Below are 18,046 nucleotides of genomic sequence, written 5' to 3'. Positions count from 1 at the left end.
TTTTTCTAGGTATCGTAAAAAATATGTAGGTTGGAGGAACAAAAGTACAAGACATGACCTAAAAAATTGTTATGCGGTATGATAAACGCTCATCATTGCTTACATTTATATAAATAAAATTGCCCCCTCCCTTTCCCCTCGATAACCACATTTTCTAACCCTGTAGGTGGGAAATGTCGTACAGGATGAGGTTTCAGGTTAGTGATGTTAATGTGTAGGGACACGCAAAATTTTGAAATTTCACATAGCAATATATTTTATTTATAACTTCATTCACAGTTTTGAGTTTGGTTTTAGCTAAATTATATGACAGTTGCTAAGCAGTGAGATCAAGGTATCAAATAATATTATTAGGAATCAGCTACCAATGCGCAGGAAACGGCGGAGGAGTAAAGCCGGGAGGGTGGGTTACCCGCAATGCACCGCCGTCGCCGGGCATGTATATCCACGCAGTTTTGGGCGAAGCGCTGGTCATGTAGTCGTTGCAGTGGGACACCACACGGAACCTAAAAAACAACACGAAGTTAATGACCTTTGCAGTGTATAGAACTCAAATTACTCATCGCGTGTTAGAAAATATATTTTATTCAATTTAATAAATTTTCAATTTTATTCAATATAACATATGACTATATTTTGTTCAATTTAATCCGCAATGTGTCCTTTAAGGTTTATTTGATAATAATTGTCGTGATAAAGTCACCAATGGGAGTCGTTAAACAACACGTAATTTAGCTCTCAATTAACATTAATTAATTCCTTCAGAAAATCAATTTGAAAAATGGAAAAACTATTTAGTGATATACATATACGACCGGAAAACTGATGTTTTGGATTGCTTTATCGAATAATTCGATGGCTAAAGTCTAATAAAATGGATCTTTATTGGAACTTTTGAAAATATTCAATTATTTTGGCCGTATTCAAAATTCAAATGTTATTTGAACATTTTGTCGAATTAACCTCAAATCCATCGCTAAAAAATCCTTAAGCATCTGTCAAAAATGAAGTCAAGCCAAAAATGTGCAGGAATGCAAATTCATCAATGCATTTCATCGCACTGTGGAATGCACCGTTACATATATTTAATTTTCATTTCTCTAAATAAAATATTTAGTACGTAGTTTAAGGAACTGATACTAACTGGTAAAAATGACCGTTAGTCAATGCAGTTATGAGATGAGTATGGAAGGAGTGAGTCTTGTTTTTTTACGTTGCTCTCGGATTCGACCCACTGCCGACACTGGATCACCGTCTCGTTCTCTCTTTTTGCCTGATCATACTCCAACATGAAATATTTGATTGGGATTCTTTGCGGGGTCTCTGCGTACCAACTTATATTGAAAGACCTCTCGTCAACGACTTTTGCTTCGACGCCGAGCGGTAAACCGCACCCTTTGCAAAATAAAATTGGGTATAATTTAGAATCCAGGGAAAGAAATCTTCGAGTACCGATTAAAAAGTGATAGGCATCATTTACAACAACGGTGGAAACACTTACTTTCAACCCTTCATTATTCATCTCTCGGAAATTGAACAACGGCATTCACGTTCTGATTATTTTTCCGAGCGTCAAGTTGTTCAAACTATGTCATCGTTAGAGGGACAAATGAGGGGCTTGGAGGACAAGGCGCATAGTGCAGTTTTTGCTATTTCGAGAAATACGTGCTTGAAGTTTCGAAATTACATGGATCCTTATGACGGAAAGAAATTTCAGACTGACTTTTTGGTGCTTAAAAATTGGAACTTGGGAGCGAATGTTTCTCAGAATATGCATTAAGACTAGTTTTACTTGAAATCATTGATACCTCTAATTTTTTCAAAAAGCTGCACTTATGCGCCTTGCACTCCCAAGCCCCTTAAGTAACTTGGAGATCTTGTGAATATGAAAGTATGGGAGGCAGAGTCGAGACTGGCCATAAGGCAAATCTGCCATTGAGCAGATACACCCCCCTGACGCTCGCAGACCGCCCTATGCCTGATAGGCAAAATAAGATGAGAGAAAAATGCGGGAAATTCATAAATGAACGAAAGAAGAGAAAGTAAGTGTAAAGAAAGGTCCACGAACGCATGATAGTGGTGAGAGGAAGTCCTGGAATTACAAACCGGATTTAAGTCCCCAGAGGCGCCTGGGCCTACACAAATGCCGGAAATTTTGTTTTATTTTTTTTTATTTATTTATTTGCTGAATTCAGATGTTTTTATCCGTAGCTCAATATTTTGAAGAGGAGAATGCGAAAAATTGGGACACACTGGTTTGATCAAGCTGTCAAGAATGACAATTACGAGGTCTGTTAGATTAGAAACCGGATTTTGGTCATAACTAGCCCACAATGCGTCCGAATTAGGTTTTCTTGAGCTTTCCTGATAGCTGGAAATATACTTAAGAACGCTACGTTCACAGATTTTGTTTATTTTGATTAGTGTTTATTCTGTGTCATCTTGAATACGAGTAAGTCAGGTGCGTTTTGCGATTTTCATCATGCGATCACTGATAGAGCAAAGATTAAACATTAAATTTTGTTTTAAACTCGGTATACCTTGTACCGAAACTTTTGGTATATGCTAAGTAAAGTTTACCATGATCATTGTATGAGATGTTCCCACTGTTTTGAATGCGTTAAACTATTCAAAACTGGTCAGGAGTTCGTCAAAGATGAGGAGCATGGGAATCGACCCTCAACGGCAACTGACATTTGTCACGTGGAAGAAGTGCGGGCAAAAGTGCTTGAAAATGGTCGTTTCGAGCTTGTTGAACAGAGTAATATTTCTAAAGGCTCTGTACATACAATTTTGATAGAATATGTAGACATGCATCGAGTTTCAGGTACACTTGCCCCTTGATTGTTGTCCGTTGAACGAAAATCCAACCAAATGTCAATTTCCCTTTAGCTGCTTGAACGTTCTAACAATGATCCTACATTTTTGGATAGGATAATTTTCGGTGACAATACTTTAGTGTACGGCTACGATATGGAGACGAAACTCCAATCGTCCTTGTGGGTTGAAAAATGTAGTGCAAGACCGAAAAAAGAGAGACAAGTTCGGTCAAACATAAAAATCGCAAAACACCCTTGAGGTTGCCTTACTTCAAGCCACATACCAACGAAGCTAATTAGGATTTTTCAAATTTGTGAACGTAGCGTTCTTAAATATATTTTCAGCTATCAGAAAAGCTCAAGAAAACGTAATTTGGACGCATTGTGGGCTAGTTATGACCAAAATCCGGTTTCTAATCTAACAGACCTCGTATTTCAGCTCACTAGCAAACATCCGATTAAATAAAGTGCAACCTTACGCTATTACGCTTTACGCTCTTAGCTTTCGCTATTACGTGAAAAATTGGTCACTCTCCGTCGTAAAATTAGCTTTAATGCACTGAAACTTTTTGTCGATTATCGTTTTCGAAAAGGGGACGATGAGTGCAGTCATTAAGTGAGGAAATCAAAATAGCTCTTGAACTTTTGTCAAGTGTCAAAGCACCTATACATAAAATTTCGAGGATCGGTAATAAAGTCTTTTTTTCGAAACTTTCAACTTTGTGGTGACGTAGAGACGCTTTATCACCCTCCTCTCGTCCTCATCTACCATTGTGTCACTCTCTAAGAAGAGGTAGCACAGTCAATTTTTAGACGTGCGCTCTTTTGAACCGCTTGAGAGACCTCTAACATTTTTTTCTTTTCAAAATGATAATTGATTAGGCATCCTATTTTCGGCTGTGTCGCTCACGTAGCCCTTGAAGCACCACTAGAAATGAGACAAACGAAACTAACACAATATGGAAATAGAGCAAATTGAAAGACGGCGCAGAGATACAACTATTCGTGCTTGATGGATGTCTGTGTTGCATCTCCAAAATTGAAGGCGCGATGGCGCGAGCTGTGAATTCGCGATGTTCCGCAAAATGCACCTATCAGAGAGAGGGACTTAATTTTTTCTCTCGTCTTCTCCAGCCCAAGATGATAAAGAGATGTTGAAGAACAGCATACGTATGTTCTCCCCCCCCTCTCCCGTCATCAAAGTATCTTGAAAGGTCATCAATTTATCATCATGTAGGTTCAACCCTTAATAACTGGGAATGGAAGAACTCACGGGATCGCTGCTCAATCATTTCAGTATCGGCTTCTTGCATGACACTGTGAACCTCTCCTCGCTTTTCGTCCTTCTCTGCCAAAAACAGATGGTTCACTCTTCCGCCGTTGACGTCATAGTCTTCGTCAAAGTCGTTCGATCGAGTTAGTCGATGAAGCTTCTTCGGTGGCCGAGCACAGACTCGTTTCGTGAAAGGTTCGTCACCACGTGATTTGTGAGCCTGGATGTGACTGTCTTTTTTCGCGGCAACTGTGTATCCTAAAACTGCCTGACACCGACATCCGTAAAAAGAGGGAACTCCCATTAGTTCATAATAATGATTTTCAGGGCAGCCTTCGATCTGAGAGTGCAGTTTTTTCAACAATAGTAGCAAAGTTAGACTGGATTTCGCAATGAGAAACTGAAATGTCTGGCTCATCGGTAAAAGCACGCATGTGCGTATTGGGACTAATGGTAGATCGTTTTTAAACTGAGCCAGAAATTGTACTTCCTAATTGCAAAATACAGACCTTTTAAAGCTGCGAATATTCGTCTTGTATCATCGGTGGGACCTGGTAAAGCCGAAATTTTTAGAGCTCCATGAAAATTCCTCCATTAAAATATCCTGAAACTTGCCTTGAGCATAGGTATTTTAATACCTAGATGCAGAGCAAAATTTACGGGGAGGCGAAAATTGCCGGGGAAACTGCCGAAGGGCGCCCGGGACAAGGAGACCCCCACCAAGTTTTTTTTTTAAAAAATATACAGTAAGAAATGCAAGAGGATTGCCCGTGTAAAATATACTTTTTCTCTCTTTATTTAATTTTCAAGCTTCATGGGAAAACCCGAGCTAAAATCCAGCTCCAAGACGCACAAAATTTGCGTCACAGTTGCCTCATTGCATCTAAATTGAGTCAACAACCAAACATTTCGGAGCCCCAGCCCCCAGACCCCTCTCCGTGCAAGGAAGTATTCCGTGTCCCTTTACTCCTCATTATAGGTGGAATCAAGGTCGGGTACCTTTTTCTGCGGGGCCAGCCCCCCCTCCCCTAGAAATTAACTCAAGAGACTTTTTGTCTCCCCTTTTTTAACCATTCTACGAGATCTGGATAAAAATATACTCACGGTGTATTTAAGGAGAATTAAAATGAGTGGCCACCTCACTTCGGGCCGCACAGTTCGATATTTTGTAAACAAGCTCATCATGCAGCCTGACTAGAAAAACATTGAAAGCTATACTCATTTATCTCGTTAATAGTCGCTTTTAATGTTTGATTACAAGTTATCATGATGGTATGTCTTTCTTTATGCCTCATTCCTTAGCTCTTCATTGCGCGAATAATATATTGAAGAGAGAATTTTGTATCACAAAACGAGTATCACGCCGAGCTTCACAGTACTGCGTCATTATTCATGATTCGAACTGCAGGGTTCTGCATCCTTGAAAAATCTGTAAAGATGCCCGTCTGTAAACTTGATGCATTCTAAGTGTGGCGTTAAAAATGAAAAAGCTACTCTAAATCTATTGAATTTTATTATTCACAACTTGCATAAAAAACACGAACACCAAAAACAAAATCAAAGTCTTTTTTACTACGCATTTAACAACAGAGAAGTGCACCGCATAGGCAAAGCTAAATCCTTAAATTAGTAGTATTTCTAGATTGTAGTACCTCAGCTTTGTTTGACTCAAATATTCAAAGTATCCTATGAACTTTAGAAATTCAATAATATTCAACGATAACTGTTCCTTTCAAAGCACTGGATGGAAAAAGTGTGGCGCCCCACTTGCCTTGAGAGTAGTATGTGAGGGGTAGAGGCTGCAACTCGGAATCTGATTGACAAAATGTATCCAAGTTTAAATAGGCCACACAAGTTTTATAGGCTCGCAAAATTCGCCTGGAATAATCTCTTCGTTCCAATATATTATGTAGATTCTAAACCTAGAAAAGTCAAAATGTAGAGTTAGATCTATTTTGTTCTGAGAAAGTTGATCAGAAGTGTATCGTGAAAAACCAAATCCACAGAAAATAATACCATGCCTGGATCTGCTGTTAGCAATATTACCAATTTTCTACCGTCTTATTTGATTTCGTCCCGCGCAACTATGTCAACTTTTTTATTTATTATACTTTTATATATTAAACATAAGCATTTGGAAACCTAGAAGAAGTTTAAACTGTGATTATGAGGTTTCAGTATGCGAATATTCCGAAATAGCCATAAAGTCTGTCAATTTTGCTTAAATAGGGTGGTTCTTAACTAAAATACGGTAAGTACCTATAAATGACCAAGTCTCTTCATTCGATTTTTTGGTTTGTAATTATCCTCATCAATCATTTGAGGCCCACCGGAAATCATAAATATGGCCTGCATTTAGGCCAATTTTATGAGAAATCTGCATCGACGTTATCACTGGGTGCAGGAAATGCAGCGGTAATTCTTACCAAAAATAGGAACAAATTAAATGAAAAGGAATTGTATGACACGTAAATCTTTGCATCATATTCATATGGTTTCTTTCAGCATAGACATGTCCAAATGCTCCAATGCAATAAGGAGTTTTAAACGTATGTTCTTTTTTTTCTATTCCGAATATCTTACATCAAACTCCGGCTTTGCAGTCATCCTCAGAAAACTTGCACCTATATGATGCACTGAGCGTCTACATCCATTTAATAATCAATGAACTGAAAATGAATATAAGCACACCAGCCGAACTAGCATTAGTCGCCACTAAAATACCACTAAAATGATAACCACTAAATGATATACCATCAATTTTATTAAATTTGGATTATTAAGATTTTTATTTTTAACATCTTATTTTATTCTATTTATTTTTTATTAAAATTTTAAGTTAAATTAAAACTAATAATTTTCAAAATTATAATTAAAGTTGCTAAGAGCAAATAGACTATAGCACTTTATAGAGCTCGAGGATTGAAATTAGACAACTCAACATTACAATGCTTCCTTATCAGAATTATATAAGTACAAAAAAAAAATGGAAATAATTATTTTATTTTTTTACTCACTTATAATCGAAATTTGGCTCGAGAATATTGATCAGCTCCTCGTGATAAGATTCATTCGATGATTTTTTCTTAGGCTCATTGTTGACCCACGTGCAACATTTAGAGCAGAACTCACAGCGGTTGTATTGGTAATATTCTACGAAGAAATAATCGATCGGATATTTTTCTCGTACCACAGCACGCCATGAGACCAGAATGGAATTGTTGCCCTTGATCTCCATTTCCGGTACAGACGGAGGCAGCAAATCTATAAGGAGAATTCATTTAACATTTCGTTACGAAAATAGAATGTAAGTTTATGATCAAGCTATTCAAATGGTCTAATATGAGATTGTGTATTTTGGGGTTTTAAATGAATTTTCAACTTCGCAAAGCTACAATTTCTTTTATTTATTTATTTTTTTTTTTTTTCAAAGAAATCTAAAACTAGTATTTCCTTGAAACTTTGGTAAAAATTATTCAGTGACATGAAATAGTTCACCGAATTTTTGTTAAAAAAATCCGTTGGTTTAGTTTCCTTAAAAATAAAACAAAAGAAGAAAAAGAAAAGAAAAAAACAAGAAAGGAAAGCAATTTCGCTAATGGAGGTGCGACTTCGTCAACAGTAGCTGTCGAAGAAGTGAGTCGAATCGTTTATGGCATAATCCGAAAAGATACGGACTTTTTCTCCTCAGTTTTTATCATCATAATAATATGTGCAATTTCTACTCACTTGGATCTCGTGTCGGAGGATTTTCGTCAAATTCAAGATTCTCCTCTTCCTTCTCATTCCGATAGCACATCTCGGTATGGCTTTCATCTTCTCTCTTTTTCTTGTCGTTCGTCAACTTTTCTGGGTCACCTAGCAAATTCATCAGATCTAGAATAAAGAAAAAAAATTAAAAATATAAATAAATAAAATCACGTTGAATTATCCATTTCACTATGCTTGGGTCTTTACAAATAAGCTTTTTTCGATTTTTTCAGCAGAAATATTTCAGGACTTCATTTGAGGCAATAAAATTAAAATGTAAGTTAGTTAAGCTTCACTGTGGAAGAGTTTTACAAATTAACCTATAGGAAATGGGTGAATCGAATGAAAACTTTCAATTCGGGACAACCCGACGAATCTAGCCATTCAACCATAACGGTCTCCTTTCTGTATACATGCTGGAAGTGTAAAAACAATACCACTTTCAGATTCTTAAATCTAATAGGTTATAATCCGCAAAAATACATGTGTTTACTTACGATTTTTGGAGTCGCCTCGCCGATGGTGACTTTTGTCTGCGGACCTGCATTGCAATTTTCTCGTAGACTTGCTGTTCCTGTTTACATTTAAAAGCAAATTTAAAGAATTATGTCTGTCCTCATCTTCGTAGTCATCGTCGCCACTTCCACCTACCCCTCCATCTATCAACTAATTGTGCTTTTTTAAAAAAAAAATTATAAAGAACAGGAGTACTATTATTATAAATGGTTACTCGGGTGTTAAAAATGTTGCTGGGTCCACTCTATTCTGAGAATGGAAAAAGCTGAGAAAAAATACACTATTAAAATTAGAATTTTAAAAATTAAAGTGAATTTTTTCAAATATACGCATAAGCACACAGCTGAGAAGAGATCGTCTATCCCGGCGAGTTTGATCTTAGGAACCTTATTTAATCTGAGTACTTTTTTAGGGTTTGTTTCCCTCAGAAAAGTGTGGACCAGCACTATACAGCACTCTGCTAATTAATAAACTTATATTGGTTGAGAAGATACGCACGTGAATTAATGATGCAACTGTCCAGATTGATCCTACACTCAATAAAATTTTTCGGTGCAACATGCTTACTAATAATGCGACTTTACTTGGAAACACATTCCGTCGCATTCATTCATCATTCTGCGACGAATGTGATAAGACAATCGATATTTTCCGATTCACATAGAGTCGAAAAATCGCTCCTCAATCATACTTCGAGAAACAAGCAGTTAGAATTCTACTCTGTTTAGCATCCGTTGCGGTAGAAACTTCATTCTAATTAACCTTTGAGATCTATACGTTTCAGTCTGGTATCGATTAGTAATTTGATAAATCAATTTGAGAAGAAACACACCAAAATATGGATTTAACTAGGTTAAAAATAGAAAAAAGCACAACCAGGACATTTTAGGCTACTTACTCTCCGATTCTTAACTGGAACAGAAGCTAAAAATAATCATCAAAACTCGAAAATGAGTTGCAGCTGGCCGAGGTAGAAAGGTTAAACTATATTTTTCTTCATTTTATCGTTCAATCGGGGTGATACATCCTGTTTGTCCTATTCCTATATTCGACTAGCGAAGGGTTTTTTTATCTAAAGCAATAAGAGAGATATATTATTTTTGGATTCTATAGGATATAATCCATTATTATTATTCTAATTCCCATCGAGGCGGCATATTTGAGCTAATTCATGTAAAAACAGGTGTGAGACAGCCTCATCATCCCCTACCCTCCGACTGAATCCTTGAAATTGATTGGAAAGCCTTATCAAATGAAAAAACAAAATAAGGAGAATATACATATAATTAGTGGTATTAAATGTGTATTGTTGATAAATTCAAGGATAAAATATCATGATCTACATGGCCGGATCAAGAGGGTGGCCACATGGTCCGCGGCCCATGGCGGCAAAATGTAGGGGGCGGCAAATTTTGCAATATTTTTGAATGTAGGTATCAAAGAAAAAGAAGAAAAAATCGGATTCAGAAAATAAATTACAAACGAGAAATTGCGACAAAATCTCTCATTTCCTGAGAGTAAAAGTATATTAAACATCTAATGTTGTCGTCTTTCGGCGATACAAGAGGCATAGACAACACTTTTAATTAGTCGAGTTAAGAGAGAAACCAAACACGAAATTTGATCTTGAGCGGAGCGGCGCAGAGAGCAATGATGACGAGGACCGAAATGAAAATGAGAAGCCTTCGGCGCGGCGGTCGGCATGAAACGCATAGCGCCTACAAGACTGCATGAATACTTCACGCATTACGTCAAACACACTGCGGTCAGCAGCAGTCGGCGTGAAACGCATAGCGCCCACAAGACTTCATGAATACTTCACGCATTGCGCCAAACACAGGGCGGTCGGCGCAGCGGCAGAAGTTAAAATTATTAAACCGCATTTATGTTTGTTCTTTCATAATTTTTTCGTTCGTTTGTTATGAATGGAAGGCCTTGTCCAAACAGGGATGGGTTTACGGAACTTAACTTTCGCGTAAAGCTCCGTGAACTTTCGTTAGTGTTGACAGGGCTTTCACACAAAATGTGCCCAACACGAGTGAACGCGTCTCATACACCCCTCTCCCACCGGAGCGTTCACTTAACGAATTAGAAGGGGGCGGAAAAATACAGGCGGCCCATGGGCGGCAAGTAGGTAAATCCGGCCCTGATGATCTATTAATCAAAGATGCAAACAGACCAATTTATGAAATATCTTTGTGGTAATGCGGTATGGGTTTGCCTACCAAAGAATCGGCTCGATCATGATGTCAACGCCTGGATGCTACCAATCGGGCTCGAGAGTTGTCGGTGTTGCATACGCTTGCGACTCCAGGCGCAGATACCTTTCATGCGCTCACAGGGATACAAGCGTACCTCATTGCTAACGATATACGTTGTTTTTAAGCGAATGAGGTTTAATTGGCAATGAATGTCAGAGGTAGGTAACCAAAAATTCATTGTTATTCAGTGTTATGAAGCAGACATTGGTGTACATATGTCCAAAGGCAGTTGGATTATGCCATCGTAAAGAGCTATCATAAATATAATGATTAAGAGAATTGTATTCATATCGCGGAGGCTGGACAAGAGAATTGGTTAAAAAAAAAAGCACAATCGATGAAAATATTTTATTTTTTATTTTGTTTTACGAGAGCTTGATACTTTCAGAAAAAATATGTTTACAATTTAACAAATAGAAAATTGTTACGATTCTCCTTGATTACATCAGTTGAATAATTTTAGAATATTTAAAATCTTAAAAATATTTTGCAGTATTCGTTTTTCAAAATGTTACATTACATTAAATGATGAAAAATGTCTCATTATAACCTATCTTTTTCAATTAATTTTGAAGGTGTGGTGGTAAGAATGTAAAATCACTGCCCTAATATTCATGGATTTAATTTCACACAACACGGCTTGTATAAATATTAAACACACACTGTGTAAAACCATGGTCTTTTTTAATACACATGATGAAACACATCTTGAATACGGCAAAATAATTAATAGATTTGTAATCTTTTTTGGTCAATCGAAAGATCTACGATTAATGTAGGCAACAAATTCATCACAAATCATCTGTGTCAAAAGCGCCCTCCCCTTCAAAATCATCGGGTAGGTGTATTTCCTTGCTCCACTGACCATACGAGTGATTATGTGTAGGGTATGAGGCCGCAACTCGGAACCTGGTGAACAAAATGGATCAAAGTACATATAGCTTGGCTGCAAGATTTAAATGGAGTCACAAGTTTGCTCGGAATAGTATCTTCGGTCCCATATTTTGTGTGATTTTTAAGCGTAGAAAGATCAACCAAAATCACATGCGAATTGTTTGGGTTAGTTTGAAATTGATGAAAAAAGAAAAAGAATCAAACATTATCGAAAAAGGATCGTTAAACAAGGTGTTTGCAACAAACACCTTGATAAAAGATTCTTTACCGCAGCTTCAAACGGGGATAGGAATATCGATATAATCGATAATTTACGCCTACATACTTCAATTTCTCTTCTTTCTTCTGTGCGGGAGGTTTAAATGGAGTTAAATTAGTTGTGATCGTAGCGTTTACTCCCCCTACCAAGATGTATAGAGATTTTGTATCACCACTACTATAATGAGCAGGAAAAATGTGATATGTCACAAAGTTATAGCTATATTCCCTCTCATTAAATATTTACTTTTAAGAAAACTAATGGAAATTTTTCCTTAATTGTTTAAAATACATTAACTACACTTACGAGTAAAGTTCTATGAAAATTGGGAAAAGCACATTTTCCCCCAGAAAATTCATATTTTACCCTATAATATTTGGTGGAGTCCAGGTTTTTATGCGACATTTTTCCTACTCACAGTAGAACAATGGTGAGTGACCCACAAAAAACAGCACGACCGTAACAGACGTAACCATAACCGAACTTTCTGACAAGATCGGGATACGAAGGGCAACAAATTGAAAAAGGATGCAGTTGGTCTCGATTAAAAAGTAATGGAGGGGTATGGAGGCTAAGGTGCATGCATGGAGTTTTTGCTATTTAGAGAAATATGTATTTGAAGTTTCGAAATTACATGGATCCTTATGGCGGAAAGACATTTCAAACTGACTTTTTGATGCCTCAAAATTGGAATTTGGGAGCGAATTTTTCACAGGATATGCATTAAAACTAGTTTAACTTGAAAGCATATAATGCCTTTTTTTAAAAAAAAAAAAAAAAAAACTGCACTTATGCGCCTTATCCTTCAAACCTCACAAATTAACCCCAAATTTCTGCAAGAATTTCATTGAGCCAAATAGCTATACCCACTTGTAATCAAAATTTGACGCGAGACAGTCGATCAGCTCCTCGTGATAAGCTTCGCTCGACGATTTATTTTTTGGCTTATTATCCACAAATGTGCAGCATTTGGAGCGGAACTCGCCCTTTTTGTACTGATAAAATTCCACGTAGAAATGATCGATCGGGAATTTCTCCTGTAGAGGGACATGCCATGAGACTAGAACAGAGTCGTTGGTCTTTATCTCCAATTTCGGCGCTGACGGAGGCAGCATATCTGCACAAAGTAATAGAAATTAGGAAAAAAATGATTAATATGAAAGTCAACATTGGATAAGCATTGAAAACAAAATTAGTTTTCAATAGGTAGCGCTAAGCAGACTGGTCTAATATACGCTACTAAGAGTTGAAAAAATATAACACATTTAAAAAAAAAAAAAAAAAAAAAAAAAAAAAAAAAAAAAAACAATCTACTTCATAGTGGCTGATAATATATGTTAGATTGGAATACATGTTTCGCAGGCAGATCAGCAATCTCTGACAATTTGCAAGCAGTTCACATGTTGTTTCAATAACTCGCAATGATGCGCATCGACATAATAAAATTTTTAAGGATTATGGTCTTCAAAAGCATCAGCTCGCCTTGGGCGCCTTCATTTTTTGTGATACTCTACGCTTTGTCACTAAGTTAGTTTAGTTGCCCTATCCGATCTCAACCCAACTAGTGTCACGGAGTACACTGCACGCTCTTCTGAGAGTGCCTATTTCGACTATGTTTTTACGGTGGGAAAAGTGCTTATTCACATTATAGACAACATAATCAGCACTTTAATTTTATTATTTTGTTTTTTTAATTTTATGCTTTTCTACATTTATTTACTACTGGCTTGCAAATTGCCTGCGACATATGCAAGATTACAAGAAGCCAAGCTCGGATTTAGGGTAGAAAATGGAGAACATTTGCAAAAATAATTGTGACATACAATACGTGATCGTCGGAAAGAAAGTTTGGCACTGCGTGTCGTTAAGCAAAACTAACGCAAAGCGTCAATTATGTAAAATACATTTTCGTGAAAATGTCGATCAAATAAATTGCCAATTTCAAACTTTCAAATGGCGTGGGTCAAGTTAGGTTTGACGTAAGTTTTCAGAGAACGTTGATCAGGTGACATGGAATATGCCGCGGCCGACAGAGAGAAAGGGGTTTGACTTTTCTAGCACGACGTTAGCGTTAACTACGGCGCAGAGATACAACTATTCGTACTTGATGGCCGTCCGTGCTGCATCTGAAAAATTGAAGGCGCGATGACGCGAAGCGTGAGCTCTCAATGCTCGACTATATGCTGTCAACGAGGTGTCGCTCGGATTCGGGAGAAAAGTTAAACAAGCAGTTCCAACGCCAAAGCGTTGGAGGGCGCTTCTTTAACACTGCGCATGCGAGGAACGTTTTCATACGGCCAAGCGAGAGTATTGCGGACGGACGATGTATAACAAATTGCCTACGTGAAGGTGGTCCGGCAGCAACATACCCGCCGCTAGTCTCTGGAAAACAATAGAAAATAGTAGTTGCGTACGTTGCCAGCGAGCGCGCTGCGAGCGCATCTGTTTCAATTACCTAGCATCGAGTCGGGCCTCTAACTTTCTATTCTCTCTGACATAACCTTAAACCTTCAACCCAGAGCCGCAAACAGCTGACGCTTGACGATGCTGCGCCGAGAAAATGAACCAATCACAAAATAGCACAGTAATACGTCACTAAAATGAAGAGATCACGTGACTGTTCGTGATTTTTTCGAATCAATCTGAAACTACAACCTCGAATATGAGGCATTTAAGCATAACGAAGCCCCAAAATAGTTTAACCAGGTAATACGTCCGTGCGAGATTGTTATGCTTAAAAGCAAAACATTTCACGAAAACTTTTACGAATACCAGATGCAGAAAAAAATCAAATTTTCCCGGGTGTACCAGAATGGCGTCATTACCCATAAGGCAAAACGGTATGTAGTATAGTACATGTTACATCGGGGGAGTCGAACGGCTGGAAAGGGCGCATCTGGTACCCAGAAGCGCCCAAAACGAGGCCCGAACACATCTCTCCTACCTTCGGCTGTGTTACTCACGTAGTATATGAAGCACCATTACGAATAAGACAAACGGAAACAAACACAATATGGAAATAAAGCTAGGGAAAGGACGCGCGTTTACGACGGCGCAGAGATACAACTATTCGTACTTAATGGACGTCCGTGCTGCATCTGAAAAATTGAAGGCGCGATGACGCAAAGCGTGAGCTCTCACTGCTCTGCTATATGCTGCCAATGAGGTGTCGCTCAAATTCGGGAGAAAAGTTAAAACAAGAGGCCCGAATACGTCTTTCCTATCTTAAGATGTGTTATATACTCGTTCTTTCTTCTTTTTTCAGAATCTTGCCGGATTCTTTTTAGGATGAATTTGCAGACCCACATCTTGAGCTTGTGTAAACCACAGCACTGGCTCGGTTCTTTTGAGAATAATGGTGCTTGGATGCGTCTAGTGGCTTTAATGTGTTTGTTTTCTTTCATTACAGAAGTTTGTCGGTTGCTTCAATACGTTTAATATTGCAATTTTTGTACGATTAATAAACGTTGAACCTAAAAAGAGCGTAATCTTATGCTGCTTTGCCAAAATTTTCTGAACTCCTCTCCACGTTTGGGATACCCTACCGGGAACTATCACTTTACGCCCCTTTAAACCAGCCTAAGGTATGCCCTGAGATGCGAGCCAGTCCGACCCTGCATCAATGAACGACTCCATAAGTCTTACTCCAAAGAATGGAACCTTACCCCGAGTTTTCTATGATCACCAATTGTCATGACGTCATTCTGTAAGATTTTTCATTCAGATAGATGTAAGTTTACTAAAAACTAATCCTTGAAAACCGCGTGGAGTGATTAAAAAAAATAGACATTAATTTAACAAATTACTAGGGGAGGAGAAAAGATATATTTATTTGTCTTATTTCATCATGGCGTCTTTGTCTTACTTGGGTCTAATGTAGGTGGAATTTCGTTCTTCTCTTTCTTCTCATTCTCATTCCTAAATCCCCATAGTCCCATTTCCGTGTGGCTTTCTTCCTCTTCCTCTTCCTCCTCATCATAATCGTACATTGTTCTGACGGGATCATCCTTCAGTAAATGCCTTAGCTCAGCTGCAACAAAAACAAACCTTCAAGTTATTAAATTCATTTTGATTGAAAAAAGGAGGCTTGGTCCTCAAGTTCGGGGGAAGGACTTGAAATACAAGCATCCTGGACTCATTCCTTCCCCCCCCCCCCCCAAAAAAAAAACCCCAGGGTTGTAGAGGAAATATCATATAAATCGGTAAAAGTTTTGACATGGAAGAATTTCACGACTTTTACAACTTTTGGATTAATGCATGTCGACGTGTTTTTGCAAAATCGCTCCCGCTGAGCCAGGAACAACGCTAAAAAAACGGCTAACTCCGAGGCACGGTTTTCGCTGTTTGCTGTGACGATGGGCGCTTTCGGGACTCAATACTACTACTACTCCTACTACTACTAACCTGGGTACCAAGTACTCTATAATTACTTCTGTGGAGGGTCCACAAACATCGCTCTTGTTGCACAGCTGCCTATGATGAAAACGCGCCGTTTGAAACGACAATTACTGTAACCGTTTTGCCCAGCGCAATCAACAAAAGGTAAACGATCACTAAGATCAAAGTGGCATTGTACATGTAGTCAAACTTACATTTTTAGTTGGCACTAATTGCGTCCATAAAATGGTACTTCATTTGTATTTATTCTATTCACCCACGTATATGCATATAGGTGAATATGAACGCCTTTATTTACGTTCTTAGAATCAATTGGTTTTTAGCCGTACGTATAAAATCGTGCTTCTACTCACGGGAACGGCCTTGCCGACGGCTATTTTTCGCTGCAGGTCTGCATTGTAGTTTTCTTGGGAAAACATTGTTTTTCTTCTTCACCGTCAGCAACAAATTCAAAGAGCGGTGTTCATCGATGTCATCGTCGTCACATTTGCCATTTCCACCTGTCAACTGTCGTGATTTTTATCAAAAGTTGTACCACAAAAGGATCTAAAGTTGGTCAGCCGCCCCCCCTCCCCCGCCTCATCGAGGGGAATAAGTCCGGTAGGTCATCCAATAAGACACATGCACAAATTTTGGTCAAATTCTGCTATTCTAGGAAGGAAAGGGTCGTATTCGACGAGAAAGTACGAACCGTAATAGATTGTGTCGGTAAAATTCAAGTTCGAAAGCTATACAAGCATGGGAGACTGCAAAATAAACCTGCTACGCTGAAGTTTGACTGTGATCTGGTATACTATGCCTTAAAATGTATGGTTAGGTTCTGAGTCTATGCCTAATATTATTCACGACTCAGTGATCAACAGTTTGTCAAATTCAATTCGATTGGTAGGCAGACAAAATCAGGCAATACTCTTCTCCTGACCGAATATTTTGTAAATTTTGATCTAATCATTAAGAGTAAGTGTTGAAAGCCCCCCCCCCCCCAATTAAATTGGAAAGGGACGCAAATTAGAGTTCATGCAAACGTCCGTTACGATGCATTTATTATCTGTTATTTGACGAACTTCTATCATTTATAAAATTTGCCTAACAGCGAGCAACATCCCAATAAAAAGTGCATTGAAATAAATGAAAATCATAATGAATATTCTCTCACTCTTAATTTTGTACTTTAGTAGTGAGTTGAATAATGAAAGGTGGGGTATGCTGGCTAATTATGTAAAAAATACAAGTTACAAAGTTTCAAGTTCAACACAAGTAGTACAAAATCAGTGAGTCCGGAAGATACCTACGTAAATTAATGTTGCTATGGTAAAAACTGATCCTACTTTGCTAAAAAATCTACAGTAGAGCATGTTTCTCAGAGAATGAAACACAGGTCACAAACACGTGCCACCAATAGCTAATCATTGTATTGTATCACATGTATTTGAAGAACTTACACGAGAGAACCCACCGGCATTGAGTGTTACGAGTATTCACTGTGTTTAATAAACATGCATCTTGATCATTATTTTGTGCTCGTTACCTGTGCAGTGAAAAGTTCATCCCATCGACCCTGAGAGATCTATTGTTTGGGATGACTTTTCCATTGGTATGTTTAACATCAAAACAAGTAAAGTTTCTTTTTTCAACTGATTTGAGTAAATTATAATCGTTTCAGTGAAGAATCCCTGTAGAGCCATCACATCCGAAAAATGTAAACGAATACAAAAACAAAGTAGCCTTTCCTCCGATATACATCTCGATTATATTGACGTAAAGAAGTTATCAAATGTAGAATCCAAAAAATAAGATGAGAACTATTTTTATCTCTCATTTATGAAAGATGGAAGTGGATAAACCTTTGAACAGCCATGCAGCGCGCCGTTCGTGT

At 37.9% G+C, this 18,046-nt stretch overlaps 2 protein-coding genes across 7 annotated transcripts; both read right to left on the bottom strand.

The window, feature by feature from the left end:
- Positions 1–230: 230 nt before the first annotated feature.
- LOC109031852 (uncharacterized) lies at positions 231–9,016 on the bottom strand. 5 transcript variants are annotated; one of them, XM_072296601.1, is made up of 8 exons: positions 8,857–9,016; positions 8,340–8,508; positions 7,822–7,968; positions 7,110–7,356; positions 5,197–6,014; positions 4,093–4,432; positions 1,145–1,395; positions 231–506 (listed from the first exon to the last, which is right to left on the bottom strand). In XM_072296601.1, exons 1-5 carry the CDS (start codon positions 8,962–8,964, stop codon positions 5,930–5,932), a joined length of 756 nt encoding a protein of 251 aa, XP_072152702.1. In that variant the 5' UTR covers positions 8,965–9,016; the 3' UTR covers positions 231–506; positions 1,145–1,395; positions 4,093–4,432; positions 5,197–5,929. The 5 variants fall into 5 exon arrangements, with proteins under 5 accessions (XP_072152702.1, XP_018899189.2, XP_018899190.2 ...); XM_019043644.2 differs by having other exon boundaries at positions 4,093–4,360; XM_019043645.2 differs by having other exon boundaries at positions 4,093–4,356.
- On the bottom strand, positions 8,342–17,660 carry LOC109031865 (uncharacterized). Of its 2 annotated transcripts, none has more exons than XM_072296602.1 (6): positions 17,463–17,660; positions 16,524–16,677; positions 15,638–15,802; positions 12,643–12,889; positions 9,257–11,528; positions 8,342–8,517 (listed from the first exon to the last, which is right to left on the bottom strand). In XM_072296602.1, the coding sequence occupies exons 1-5, from the start codon at positions 17,523–17,525 to the stop codon at positions 11,411–11,413; spliced, it is 747 nt and encodes a 248-aa protein (XP_072152703.1). In that variant the 5' UTR covers positions 17,526–17,660; the 3' UTR covers positions 8,342–8,517; positions 9,257–11,410. The 2 variants fall into 2 exon arrangements, with proteins under 2 accessions (XP_072152703.1, XP_072152704.1); XM_072296603.1 differs by having other exon boundaries at positions 15,638–15,799.
- Positions 17,661–18,046: the final 386 nt, after the last annotated feature.

This window comes from Bemisia tabaci, chromosome 2, assembly GCF_918797505.1.
Source record: "Bemisia tabaci chromosome 2, PGI_BMITA_v3".
Classification (NCBI taxonomy): domain Eukaryota; kingdom Metazoa; phylum Arthropoda; class Insecta; order Hemiptera; family Aleyrodidae; genus Bemisia; species Bemisia tabaci.
The sequence above is the reverse complement of the archived record's forward strand: the minus strand, read 5'-3'. Positions and strand labels throughout refer to the sequence as shown.

Excerpts from the sequence above, each read along its gene's own strand:
- LOC109031865 (XM_072296602.1), bottom strand. The coding sequence starts at position 17,525 with ATGCTCTACTGTAGATTTTTTAGCAAAGTAGGATCAGTTTTTACCATA. Across the intron at positions 16,678-17,462 it reads CCATAGCAACATTAATTTAC|TTGACAGGTGGAAATGGCAA; the intron begins GTAGGTATCTTC and ends AAATCACGACAG. Across the intron at positions 12,890-15,637 it reads TCCACCTACATTAGACCCAA|ATATGCTGCCTCCGTCAGCG; the intron begins GTAAGACAAAGA and ends TACTTTGTGCAG.
- LOC109031852 (XM_072296601.1), bottom strand. The coding sequence starts at position 8,964 with ATGCGACGGAATGTGTTTCCAAGTAAAGTCGCATTATTAGTAAGCATG. Across the intron at positions 8,509-8,856 it reads CAGTTGCATCATTAATTCAC|TTGATAGATGGAGGGGTAGG; the intron begins GTGCGTATCTTC and ends AAGCACAATTAG. Across the intron at positions 7,357-7,821 it reads TCCTCCGACACGAGATCCAA|ATTTGCTGCCTCCGTCTGTA; the intron begins GTGAGTAGAAAT and ends TTCTCCTTATAG.